General features: G+C 32.0%; 1 protein-coding gene across 1 annotated transcript; it reads left to right on the forward strand.

Moving 5' to 3' along the window:
* The first annotated feature begins 4,690 nt into the window (after window positions 1-4,690).
* On the forward strand, window positions 4,691-6,566 carry LOC106752832 (berberine bridge enzyme-like 18). Its single transcript, XM_014634605.2, has one exon. It carries the CDS (start codon window positions 4,714-4,716, stop codon window positions 6,319-6,321), a length of 1,608 nt encoding a protein of 535 aa, XP_014490091.1. The 5' UTR covers window positions 4,691-4,713; the 3' UTR covers window positions 6,322-6,566.
* The last annotated feature ends 8,324 nt before the right edge of the window (window positions 6,567-14,890 follow it).

Below are 14,890 nucleotides of genomic sequence, written 5' to 3' on the forward strand. Positions count from 1 at the left end.
GATTATGATAAATGCGATCATATTTAACCAAATTGAATTGGACCAAAACATCTATTAGAGTCATGTCAAACTAAGTTGGGTCGATCTCACAATAATTTAAAACAAGTCAACCTAAATTTAAGTCGAGCTAAATTGACTTAAACCAAGATTGATCTAAACTATAAAAACAAAATATGAATTTGAGAATAGAAACAATTTCAAATTTTTACTTTTTTCTTAATAAAACTTAAATTTTTAATTAACTAATATAATTCTAAAATTTCAATTTATTTCAACATTCCATGTAAAAACAATATATTTTATCACATAACATTTCATATTCTTTTAAAGTATCATATACAAACATTTTTTTTCATTTATATATATATATATATGGATTTGTTAACTTATGCAAAAAAAAAAAGTTCTCATTCATATAAACAACATACTTTAAACACTAGGAAATTTTTATAATTTTTATTTTTAATTTAAAAAAAATATAAAAAAGTTAGACCCATCTAATTCTAATTTATTTTCTTCACTTATCCAATTTGTTTCGAGACACTACAATTTATTGCTTTTGTTCTGTTAATTTATTTGTTTGACAATTTAATAATAAAATAATTGATGATGATTTTGATATTGATTTTTGATAATTATTATTAAATTTCGTTTTTAAATTTTAGAAGCAGTAGTTTATATTCAAGAAAGTATGATACTTTAATGGCTTTCTTTATTTGTTTTTGTTTAAAATTTGAATAATGAAATAATTGATATACTAAAGTTAAAAAACAAACACTACAATATTTTATACGTTTATACTCATGCTTGAATCTCTTTACTAGGTTATAAAATTGATTAAAAATAACTACAATCATACCGTTTCATTAATTTTAGTCAAAGAACCAAATTTATATAATTACAAAATGCAGTTAAATTAAATGCAAAAAATTAATATTAATATATACTGTAGTAAACGGATAAAAACACATGAAAGAAAAGAGGGAAAGTTTGAACAATGGGAAGAATAATCATTGAAAAGGAATTTTTAGTGTACGTTAAATTTTAGTGTACATATAATGTCATGTTTAAGATTTTTTATTATAGGGTGGATTTCATAAAAAAGAAAATAATCTGAATGACAAAATTAGTTTCCTTATTGTTCAAAATATTCAATTGCTGTGTGAGTGAGAGAATGAAAATAAGAGAGATAAAATTAGATAAGTGAAGTAAATGGATTAAGATTAATTTAGTGTTTTTAATTTATTTATTTTAAATTAAAAATAAAAATTATTAAAATACTTTGTGTCTAAAATATATTTTTTTTATGATGGAGATTTTTTTGTTTACTAAAACTTAATACACTCTAATAAAATGTATCAACTAAACAAAACTTAGGTAGGTTAACAAACTCTCGTGTGTGTGTCTATATATATATATATATATATATATATATATATATATATATATATATATATATATATATATATATATNTATATATATATATATATATATATATATATATATATATATATATATATATATATATATATATATATATATTTTAGAGAGACGAACATCGTCAGGTCCAACGATGATAATTATATTTTTAATTTTTTTATTTACTAGCAAGATTTTATTAAGGTGATAATGGAAATGGTTTTATAAAACGATATCTTGTTCATTGATGAATTAGTCTAATCTATTAGCAGCCAGGAAGGACGATGAGAATTGACTTTATCATTAAATATTGATTCTCTTACTTTAATATTGTTTAACTTTTAATCGTTTATAAGATTTACCTTTAAACAAAATAATAGACTTCATTAGATAATAAAACACAATAACTTTGTTTTTACCTTTCCAACCAATAAAAATAAATATTCGAGATTTTAGTATCGACATATGTTTGATATATAAAGGTGTAATTTATCTCAAGTATTTAACAATTCAATAACTTTTAATGGATAATTTTTTGAAATTAAAATTTGTTTCTATATAAAATTTTAATATATTTTTGTTCCTAAATTTTATAAATAGATGAATATAGTTCATTTAATCTAATTACATTAAATTCTTTTGACATGTTAAACACATTTTTCAATTAACATCAATTGAAAAAAAAGGTCTAAATATCTAAAGTGCTGACATAAAACATGTTTCTCATGTCAAAAAATTTAATGTAATCGAGTTAAAGAACTTTATCCATTCAATTTTAAAGTTTGACAACTAAAATGTATCAAAGTTTTAAACAAAAACAAATTTCAATTTTACATCAAAATTCAGACACTCAAAACATATTTAAAGATAACAAACAGGTATGTATTAAAAACGATAGTATATATTTAAAGTATATAAATGTTTATGTGATTATTAGCATATGATTGTTTTTAATAAAATTTGACATTAACAATCAAACTAATATATAATTATAATTGACTAGTTAGATTGATAAGATTGTATTTTATTAAAAAAATTATTATCAATGTAGTAATTTAGGTAAGTTACATTGATATAATTTGATATATTATGTCATTATTAGGGTCAATTATCACGCATATGAGGTATGGTCTATTTTGGAATGTGAAGCTCTATCATGATTTTGTCCTTAAAATGCGTCTTAAAGGATGAAAGTAGGAGTATTTAAACTATTTTTAACCTTGAGTCCTAAGTGATGTAGAACTATTAAGCTGTTGCACTCGAGGTCTAAAATAAAGGGAATGACTGTTCATCTACAAGGTTAAAGGATTATGCTTCATCTTAGAACTTCATTTATCAACCTCATTGGGTATCAAAGTTCCAATCCTAAGTTCGTCGAGTAACATCAATGAAGTCAATCATCCCTCATTCAAAGTGTTATCAAAATGCATAAGAAAAAAATAATATTTAAACTATCTTTGATCTTGATTCTCAAGTGATGTGGTACAGTAGAAACATAAAGGAGTGGTGGGGTTTATGTTTCTACTATACCTAATATTTTTACATCACTTAAATGTCGAGGCTTAAAGAGAATTTAAAATTACTAATTAAAATAAAATCATTTCAAAAGAGACTTATTATTTCCAAAACATATTAACTCTTAACAAATTTATTTTACTGTCCATTATCGTTTTGGAGACAAGAAGGTAATTAAAATAAAATCATTTCAGGGAACCTATTATTTCTAACACATATTTAACTCTTAACAAATTTATTTTACTGTCCATTTATATATCGTTCTTGGAGACGAGAAGGTAATTACCATTAATTATAACTCAATGATATTAGTTTTTTGTCCAATATATTTATTAAATACTAAATCGCAAAAATTCCTTTTATGAAATTGTGTTTCTACCATTTTATTTAGAAAAACAATAATAAGGTGAATCTATTTTCTTTTTATAAATTTCATAGGAATTAATAATTATTGATTTGATGATAACTTCTGAATAATTATTTATAAACTTATCTTAAAATGTTGGCCGATGATTATGATTTGATGATAACATTTAATTTATAATGAAATATATCAATGTGACATGTTGTTTGAATGATATAAGTCATGGATATTTTTGAAAAATATAATATTCAACTTTGAATATTTGTAAATAAAAAATAAGTATTAATATTATGTTTCTAACTCAACGTATTTTTCTTACTTCAGCAAATAAATTAAGCTTAAGACCACGTAACATTTAATTTATAAAATTCATATCATAATGAAATATTTCAATGTGACATCTGTTGTTTAAGTGATAAAAGTCATGGATATTTTTGAAAAATATAATATTAAAGTTTGAATATTTGTAAATAAAGAATAAGTATTAATATTATGTTTCTAACTCGACGTATTTTTCTTACTTCAGCAAATAAATTAAGCTTAAGACCACATCCATCATTAATCCCTTATAAATGCAAGCAACTTTTCTTAATTGAAAAGCTGGGCCCCACACTACTTTTTATTGCTGAATTGGGTAAGTGAAATAAAGGAAAAGTTTACCATCTTTAGATTTAGATGGTAAACAAGCATTCAATATTTATTACAGATTATTTAATGTAGGGATCTGAATATCTTTACCCAACCAAACCTATTTATGGGACACGCTTACTATTTTTCCATTCTTCTTCTATTTTTTTTTATTATAATTACAAAACTTTTATTTTAATGTTCACATTACGCTTAAAAAGCTATAAGTTTTCATACTATTTTCCAAAAATTATTTTTCATCCTTCAATAATAAAACACCTATCCACGACAAAAATGGGTGGTTTAAAAATGGGCTAGAAAAAGCGACTACGAGGATAAAGTTGCTTCCAACGTGGAAGGTTTAACACAACATCAAAACCCTCAGAAAAATAATTGTTCAATTTGTCTAAGGATGTTCAAAATGAAGTTAAAATGCTATTGCATAATTGCGTGCACATATATGCATGACAGGCAAGTTTGCTAATGTTTACTTTTTCTTTTTTTGGTCACTGTGTACTTCTTACATTGAAGCTTCTCCATGCATCATATGTAGAATAGTCTCATACTAGTTTACGTGATTGAATTGTCTTCTCTCATATGGCAGAATTAGGCATGCGTTGATTTTTTTTTATATAACCAAAATTTCGTAACGTAGGGCTTACGTTGACAAATTTAGTTCTACGCTTAAGGACGTTAACATGAAACTCCATACTACTATAAATTAGACATTCGACATCCCTCACGATCAACTTGCACCTCTGGTATGAACAACAAAGCATACACAAAAATGAAACGTTTTAGCTCTTACTTTTGCGTAGTTTTTGCCATTTCTCTTTTATTTTTACTTACACCTTCTTCAGCAGATTCTCATGAAAAATTTGTTCAATGTCTTTACGATTATCCCGAAAACAACTCAATCTCAAGTGTTGTTTACACCCAAACCAATTCATCATATTCCTCTGTCCTAGATGTTTCCATTCAAAATCTTAGGTTCTTCAACGTAAGTTCAAAACCCGTGGTCATCGTGACTCCACTCGTTGTTTCCCACGTTCAAGCCACCATAATCTGTGCCCGAAGACATGGCTTGCAGATTCGAACCCGAAGTGGAGGCCATGATTACGAGGGTCTCTCGTACGTTGCTGGAGTTCCATTTGTCGTCGTTGATCTCATAAAGATTCGAGAAATCGAAGTTGACGTAGAAAACAACACTGCATGGGTTCAAGCTGGGGCAACCATCGGTGAACTTTACTACACGATTAGTCAGAAAAGCAGAACACTAGGGTTCCCAGCAGGTGTGTGCCCCACTGTGGGCGTTGGTGGCCACTTTAGCGGTGGTGGCTATGGATTCTTGATGCGTAAGTACGGTCTTGCTGCTGATAATGTTACTGATGTTCACATAGTTGACGTCCATGGTAATCTCCTTAATAGAACAACAATGGGAGATGATCTATTTTGGGCCATTAGAGGTGGTGGTGGGGCAAGCTTTGGAATCGTGGTGGCTTGGAAGATAAATCTTGTTTCAGTTCCATCAACTGTGACAGTATTCCGAGTTCCAAGGACGTTGGAAGAAAATGCAACGGGGATTATTCATAAGTGGCAGCGTGTGGCAAACAAACTTAACGACAGCCTAACGATTAGGATCAACATGGCAAGGGTAAATTCAAGTCAAAGTGGGAATCTAACAGTACAAGCGCAGTTTGAATCTTTGTATCTAGGACGTGCAGATGACCTCATTCCCTATTTGCAAAAGAACTTTCCGGAGTTGGGTTTGGTGAGAGAAGACTGCACTGAGATGAGTTGGATAGAATCGATTCTCTTCATGGCTGGATTTACAAACGGTCAATCCACTGATGTTTTGCTGAACAGAACTCAGCTAAACGGTTTGTCGTTCTTTAAAGCAAAATCAGATTATGTGACAGATCCCATTCCTGATGTTGGGTTAGAAGGGTTATGGCCTTTCTTTTTTGATGATGAGGCTGAAAATGCTTTCGTTCAATTCACTCCTTATGGAGGCAAGATGGATGAGATTTCAAAATCCGAAACTCCATTCCCACACAGAGCTGGCAACATATTCCACATTCAATACTTTGTGTCTTGGTTTGAGAAAGGGGATGTGGCAGCACAGAGGCACGTCAACTGGATTAGAAGATTGTATAATTATACGGAAGCTTATGTTTCAAAGAATCCTAGATCTGCATATCTAAACTATAGAGACCTTGACATTGGAGTTAATAACAATGGTCACACAAGCTTCCGCCAAGCAAGCATTTGGGGCTTCAAGTATTTTAGTAACAACTTTATTAGATTGGCTCGCGTGAAGACAAGGGTTGACCCTCGAAACTTCTTCAGAAACGAACAAAGTGTACCTCCTCTTGTCAGGAATGGACGCAAATAGATTTTCTTGGGTGCAGTACATGTCATTATAAAATAAGCTGCTGTCATTTTACTTTTACGTTTATAAATTGCAGCATTCATCGATATTCCTTAGTATGATGTACAATATTGATTTGTAGTATGTTGACTGGTCACACTTATCACTTTTTTTCACTAGTTTCTAGGTTCATCTCAGATTGAAAACTATGAATAATTATAGTCTATTAACGGTAATAATGAATGGAAACATACATCATACCGACTTAATCTTATCATTTACATTATATGTGGGTTGTATCATAAGATGAATTCTAAAAAAAAATAAAAAACTTTCTTGTCAAGGTTTCAACTCTTTGAGAATGAGTTCAGGATGATGATATGTGAGTTTTGAATCAAAGTTCTTCCAGAAAACTCTATGATATTTAAATAAGTTAAAATACAATCATTATATGATAAAAAGTATATGAAAAAAAAATTCAATTTTGTTAGTTGTCACTCACTCAATTCTTATGACAAAAATATTTTTTTATCGGTTATAATTTATAAGATAGTGGCATAATAACAATTTTGTAACTATGAAAAGTTTTTCTATACCGATTTATTAGTACAAAAATCGTTTATAACATCACATGTTCAATATTCAATCACTAAATAATTAATGTAAAAATTGACCGATAACATAGAGGGAGTCGATGTCAACTATGTATTAGATGTTGGCCCCTCAGACCAAATCAAATACTCTGCCAAAAGAACTGAAAAATATATTTTTATAGACTTTAGACGTCGAACGTAGAGAGAGTCAACATCTTATACCCTTTAGACGTCGAATCACCTTCCACGGACGTTAATAAGCTGCAAATATAAGCCAACAGTGGTGGTAGAATAATTTTTTTTTAGCAATTAAACATGGGTTGGGTTGAGGGGCCGACGTCCTATACCCTTTAGACATTGGGGGTGGGGCCCCAATGTTAAAAGCCCTGTAAAACCCTATATTCAAAAAGCGAGTCTCACTTTCACGTTTCCTTTCATTGCTTTGTTCTTCTTCATTCACGTTCGCTATTGTTGCAAGTATTGTGATTCTTCCACTTTGCACTGATTAACGTTAGTTTAGACCGATTAAATTTCGTTTGGACCATTAATTTTTTTTGTACCGATTAGATTTCATTTACACTCATTCATTTTGGCTTATGGTGTAATTTTATGTGAGTTAGGTGGTGGCATAGAGTGCCCAATCTCCATTGCTTGAAAATGACTTCCTTTCACTCTTATAGTGATAAAGATTTTCAACCCCTTTAGGAAGGTTAATTTTTTTATTTTTCTGGACATGTATGATTCGTTATTGGTAATTAGTTATTGAATATGTGATTTTTAGTTTTAAGATGTGATTGGTTATTGGTTATTGAAGATATGATTTTGAGTTATTGGTTATTGGTAATGTGATTTTTAGTTTCTCTATTACACATTGTCTCTTGAGTATGCATGATTGATTAATTAAGTTTGATGTGTTAACTATGATTTTTCATGTTAGGTAAAATTTAGATTAAGTTTTGGTAGTTTATTGTTGATTAAATTTTGAATATATTTGTAGTATGAAATCATTGAGTGAAACTTAGTTCCCGTTTGATATTTAACACACGATTAAACTTTTAATCGTTTGTATTAGATTTTGAATTGTCCGATCAAATAGCTTGAGAAAATTATTTTTCTTAATTTGCTATAACATGTACGTTGGAGTTTATGGATAAGTTTGATAAAATTGCGGTTGAGATTATTTGTATTATTTTCCGGATCCATATGTGATTGTGGTCATCCGTGACCACTTTCATTTGGTGTATTTTAGAGACTAGTACGAAATACTGCCGAAATCTTATCAAAGTTATCATGTTAGAATTCTTTGTATGTGTGTTAGCAATTATGAAAAATAATTTTTTCGAATGGGTAGGGCCTAACTTTGTGAGAGTTAAAAATTTGAGACTAATGAAGTTTGCCGTTGGACTATTTCGACAAGTGCATCGAGTCACACAAGTAATATAAAATGGTAAGACCAAGTATGGTATCCCAGAAGACTCTCAACGCTAAACAGTTGTGTGATAACAAGATTAATTAAGACTTAAATAAGAAGAGATCACTGGTTTTGAATGTAAAATCAAAAAATTAAATATGAATGCAATTGATCAATAGCAAAGGAGCACAAAAATGAACAAATGTTGATTAATATAAGATGAATATGTTGTTGGGGTTAGATTTCACCAAGTTCACTCTCATGTATATAAGAATTCTTCTTTACGCATTAAAGCCTAAACTTCACTCACTAAATCACCCAAATCCCTCCTGGAACTCATGCAATACATAAATCATGCTAATTAATGAGTTAAACACAACAAGCATTGAAACAGATGAATTACTCTAACAATTAGTGAAAAAGCATATGGAATTAAGAATCAATTCAAATACATGATAGTTTACAAGGTTACATCATCCCCCAACAACAAATAAAAATTAGTTCGCAATAGACATGGAAAAACTATATGAACAATGGAAGAGAATGAGACAGAGATCCCTAAGAATTGGGAAAAGAGTGTGTTGCTATGCTACTCTCTGCCAGTGATACCAAACCTAGAGCCCCAAGGTCCTTTAAATAGTATAAAAAATGAGCAAAAACAGGGCCCGGTCATATAAAGTCGAAATAGAGAAAAATAGGGTCTGATCCACGAAACCCCGACGCTTAAGCGCCCCACTTAGGGCGCCCGAGCGGTGAGAACACCTCATGTAAGGCTCGGGCCTCCAGATAGGGCGCCCAGGCTTTGAGACCCCGCCGCCCATGTGGCCAGGGAGGGCCTCCGGGCGGTGGACGTCAATTTTCCTTGCTCAAGCTTCCATTCAGGGTGCCCGGGCTTCGTGTTGTCCCTCCTTTTGGTGCTTTTTCAGGTTTTTTTGAGCTCTATCATTATGAAGCAAGTTGATTAAAACTCGTGACAATGCACATAATTTCAAAAGCAGTGCTGTGAGTGATTTTGCATTGAAAAGTTTTTCAAACTGAGCTGATGTGCCTAAGTCGACTACATACGCAGTGGATCTGGCTTAGTTAGTTGTGTGTTTGAAATTCTGTTAATGTGTGTGTATAGTAACGACTATATTTCAAAAGTTAGTTAAAGCATTGATGATAGTCAACTGTATTAAATGCAAAATCAATTTCTCTGTTGTTGACTACTACTGTTTGACTTATCTGTTATAACTGTCTGAGGACAGTCGACTCTATTAGTAGCTTAGTCGACTACAGAAGCGTCTGATTTATAGAAAACTATAAATAAACGTGCCTCAGTTGATTCCAAAGACTTTAGTAATTCGAACATTTTCCTTTCTGATTTAATGATTGTGATCTCTGAGAATTTTCTCCAAGAACTCATCTAGAAGACTGTGGTGATCTATCTTTAAAGAGGTTCTTTCAAGGAGAAAGATTTATGTGCTTATTGGTTGATCACATCCTGCACATTGTGGTGCGCATCTGCTGATCAAGATTTCTCTTACTCTTTGTAAAGATTGTGGTTGTTATCCTGCTAGGATTGCAGGGGGTTGACTCGTGGAGTGTGGAAGCTTTAAGGATTGTTCAAAGTGGGTTAAAGATTGCAGATGAGGGGATATCTTGCTGCAGATCTTTGTTGTGTGTATTGCCTATATTTTGGTTATAGGTGTTGAGATTGTTGACAACACAAACTCTATATCAAATTGGTTTTTTATTATGACAGCACATTGCTTAATAACAGTACAAATGTTCCAGTACTACATGTTCAATTGATATGCTATATTGTTTTCAACATTGTCTCTATTGAACATGTTTTGTTACTTTGCATGGATGTTCCTATGATTGACTATGTGTAATATATTTGGAACATGTCAGTGTTGAAATGTGTGTTAAAATGCTTTTGATTACTTTTACACATTTCCAAAGAAAAGCTCACAAGTACTATTATGAACTTATATTTGTTGTAACAAAGGTTCAGTTTAGTCGACTACACTGGTAATGAAGTCGATTAAGCTAAAATCTTTGTACAGATTTTGTACACGTGTACTTGATGAGATTTTGTGATGAAAAGAATTTCAAAGTGTTTTTTCATGAGTCAGTCGATAGTGTGGATCACTCATTCGACTGTATTACTGTTGTATTTGGAATTCTGTTTTGCCTACTTGCTCCAACGGCTATATTTTCAAAAGTTAGTTAAGATTAACTAACTGGGTCAATTGTCATAAATGTGTGTTAATTCTGTTGACCGAGGAGCCTTGTGTTGACTGTTTGTGATAACTGATTTAATACAGTCGACTCTATTAGTAGGTCATTCAATTGAGGCTGACAGGAAAACTATAAATAGAAACAAAACACGATTTGTTCTAAGACTTTTGTGATCTAACATTTTCATTGTGATGTTTCAGAGAAAGCTCTCAGTTTCGCTCCAAGAATTCTCCAAGAAGACGGTGGTGATCTTTCTTGAGAGAGATTCAGATTGAGGAGTCAATTGCGCTTATTGTTTGATCAACATCTGCACAAAGAAGGTGCTTCTTGTTTGATCTTGAAGGCTTGACATCCTGTAAAGATTGTTGCATTTTGACTAAAGGCTTGACAACCTGTGAAATGTGCTGTGATAGGCTTGGCAACCTGTGAAGCGTGCTGTGATAAGCTTGGCATCCTGTAAAGAGTGCTAGTGACAAGTTGAGGATTGTTCAACGTGGGTGCAGATTGCAGGAGAGGGGATTCTTGTTGCAATTCTAGTTTTTGTGTGCACCTATATTTGGTTTTGGGTTAGAGAGGAGATTTATATTTTTGCGTGGTGCTTCTATAAATTCCTTGTTGTAAAAACTGCAACCATTATAGTGCATTTGCTTCCAAGGTTGGAAGGACACTAGATGTAGGCATTCTTGGCCGAACTAGTATAAAAATCAGTGTTTGATTTTTCTATCCCTGCACTCTTTTAATTCAGTCGACTATATCTGTCTAGCAATCAACTACGTTTTTTCGCTGCATTACATTTTTCAATAACTTTCATTTCAAGGAAAGATCAAAAGCTTTGAATTTTCATACCAAGATTGCGAAAAGATTTTAGATTTGAACTGACACCAATTCACCTCCCCCCCCTCTTGGTGTAAAACGAAGCCAACCTGTTTCCTAACAATTGGCACCAGAGCTGGTTTTCATAAGATTTTGAAAATTCAGTTGACTCTGTTTTTATTTTATTCGACTGTAAAACCTGGGGATGGCTTCAAATTTTCAAACTTTTGGTGAAGGTGCATCAACAAACAGACCACCTCTGTTTGCTGGCGAAAACTACCCTTTTTGGAAAATTCGCATGCAGATCTTCCTTGAATTGCAAGATAGAGGAATCTTGGATGCAACTTTTCATGGTCCATTTGTACCCACAAAAATTGTTGATAGTAAAACTGTTTTGAAACCATTTACTAAGTGGACTGTAGATGAGAATAGGAAAGCTCAGTATGATGTTAAAGCTAGAAATATTATTGCCTCAGCGCTAACTATTGATTAATTTTTCAGGATATCCTAGTGCAAGTCTGCCAAGGAGATGCGGGATGTTCTTGAGGTAACACATGAAGGTACAGATGAAGTCAAGAGAGCCAGGAAGAATTTATTGATTCAAGAATATGAGTTGTTCAGAATGAAAGCTGGTGAGAACATCTATGATGTCCAGAAACAGTTCACTCATATTGTAAATCACCTGATGGCTCTTGGCAAAGCCTTTGACAAAGAAGAGATCAACATCAAGATATTGAAAAGTCTGAACAAGAACTTGCAACCAAAAGCCACTACAATCTATGAATCCAAAGATCTTACAACTATGAACATGGCTACCTTGTTCGGCAAGCTACGTGAACATGAGTTAGAACTCGGTAGACTGAAGGATGAAGAGGAGATTGAAGAAAAGAAGTTCATTGCTATGAAAACTTCAAGCAAGAACATCACAAAAACTGAGATGGACGACAAAGAATTGATGACCTTGATGGTAAGAAAATCTAGTCGACTTATGTAAAATGATAGTCAACTGTCTAACCATGCAAGTCAAAGCAAGAAGAAAAGCTTCAGCACAAACACTGTCCAGTGTTATGAATGTGGAAAAGAAGGCCACATCAAGCCTGAATGTCCTGAGTTACAGCCGAAGCAGAAAGGAAAGAAAAGATTTCCTCAAAGCAGAAACATGAGGAAGAAAGGAGCCTACATTGCGTGGAAGAATTTTGAATCTGAAAGCTCAAGTGATGAGGAAGCTGATGAAGAGGAATGATCCAATATATGTCATATGGCTGGAACTGCAAAAGTTGAGTATGACAGTGATGAAGAATTTGAGAAGTTGCCCATAGAAGAGAAATATCAGCAGTTGATTGAAACATTCAGAGAACTACATGCTGAAGCAATGCGACTGGAATACAAGGTTAATAGACTGAGCTCTAAGAAAAGAGATTATGAGTATAGAATCAATAACCTTGTTACTGATAATGAAAGATTAGAAAAGGAATTGGAAATTGCCTTATCATCTGCTAAGAATGTTGAAATTAAAACTGTTATTGTGGAAAAAGATTGTAAAAATTGTTCTATGCATGTTGAAAAGATTAATTACTTGACTAGCAAGCTAGCTAAGTTTGCTCAAGCTAGTGACAATCTAGATGCTGTATTACATTCCTCTAGCAGAAATAATAATAGGCAGGGAATTGGATTTAAAGGTTACTCTAACAGAACCAATGCTAGAAAGCTTAATGATTTAAGAAAACCTGCTAGAAATGCATGTTTTTACTACAGATGTGTTGGTCATACTGTTAGAAATTTTTACTATAGAAATGTTTTTGTTCCGCAAGGATTATGTGTATGGATACCAAAGGAACATGTGTCAAGAACTGACAATCAAGGACCCAAAATTAAATGGGTACCAACAACCAAAACTGGTAAATCTGTATCTGACTATTGCATAATGAATATGTTAATTGTTTGTTGTTGTACGAGTGTTTGCATTGTGTGATTAATTGATTGATTGATTGAATTTGCTTGAAAAGGAACTTTACGAGTCACAGTCGACTCAAATTTTAATTCAATCGATTTGTTTGAAATGATCTATTTTGTTATTAAGCTTTTCTTCGCGCTATTTTTCATATTCTCTGTATATTGGTACTTTATTCTTGACACTGACACACACACATCTTACGTATGTATTTCCAATTACCCTTGACTGGACTTTGAACATGGAAAAATTTTTCTCCTTACTCAAATAAAGGGAATACTCCTCTATCAGTAAAACTAGTGTTAAGGAACTACTGTAGTGCAAAGGCCTCCAAAATGAAAATCCATGAGGAATATCCAAAAGAACTGGCCTCACCAAGGTACTTAGATTTAAGACTTTTCGAAAAAGAGAACTTCAAGTTTCCTGAATGGCTTGAAAGACAAAGTATGACAATGCTGGTTCAGATGGAAGGAATATGGTTTCCAGATCTTGTTAGAAGCTTCTATCATCACTTAAAAGTTTTTGAAGGAAACATATGTTCAATTGTCAAAGGTGTTGACATTATCATCAACAATGATGTTTGGCGGCAAACAACTGGTCTAAAGTATGAAGGTATTCTTTCACATAAACCTGATGCTCAAATAAACCACTGGCTAAACAAGAAGGATATCTTCAGAGGATGGCTTAAAACTCCATTAAGCCAAACAAGGGAATATATCTTCACGGAGACTTAAGAGTTGAAGAAATGATGTTGGCACACATCCTTTCACAAATAATCCTGCCTGGAAGATTGTTGCCAGATGAGATGATGGACAAAGATATATACCTTTTAAATGCAATAAAAAACAACATACCCACAAACTGGGTAGAAGTACTGAAATATCATATGATAAATGTTGCACAATATTTTGTTCGCTGTCTACCTTATGGTATTTTTATCAGTAACATACTGCTACTACATAATCTTGACATCTCAGGGGAGAGAGCATGTTTATGCTCAAATACAAATATTATTAACTTCAACAGTCTCATATCACTTGGACTTATCTAGACTAAAAAGGGGTGGCAGTATGAAGACAAGAATAATCAGCCAAACTTCTTGGAAAACATCTCTGCTGATGCTAAACTTGAACTCGACTACATTTCCAGCAATCATCCTAAAAATTGCTCTGTTGATCTATTACAACTAATTTGGGAAAAACTCAATTAGCTGGAATCAAAGAATGACTCCATTCTGCAACACCTGAAGGATAAAAATTAAAACATGTCTCAAGAGTTCAATTGATAAAGGAGAGGAATGAAAAATACATATATCTTTGTATCTCTCTTTTATTTTTTTCAGTTATAATAGTTTGTTTTATTTTGTGTTTCCTTGACTGCTTCCATCCATTGTAATATCTCTTATTAAAGGAAATGAAATATGAACTTTGAATTAATCCAGTAGTTATCTAATCTGTTTGAATATCTGTTTTACTGGTTTGATTAATTTGATTGTGTTATGAATGAAGTCAACTATGCTATAACTGTCATGCATCTTTATACATTGACTTCAGTTATGATGAAATATTATTCTTGCATAACCACTATACTTGATCTGGA

The sequence above is a fragment of the Vigna radiata genome, unplaced genomic scaffold (assembly GCF_000741045.1).
Source record: "Vigna radiata var. radiata cultivar VC1973A unplaced genomic scaffold, Vradiata_ver6 scaffold_48, whole genome shotgun sequence".
NCBI classification, from domain to species: domain Eukaryota; kingdom Viridiplantae; phylum Streptophyta; class Magnoliopsida; order Fabales; family Fabaceae; genus Vigna; species Vigna radiata.

Excerpts from the sequence above, each read along its gene's own strand:
- LOC106752832 (XM_014634605.2), top strand. The coding sequence starts at position 4,714 with ATGAAACGTTTTAGCTCTTACTTTTGCGTAGTTTTTGCCATTTCTCTT.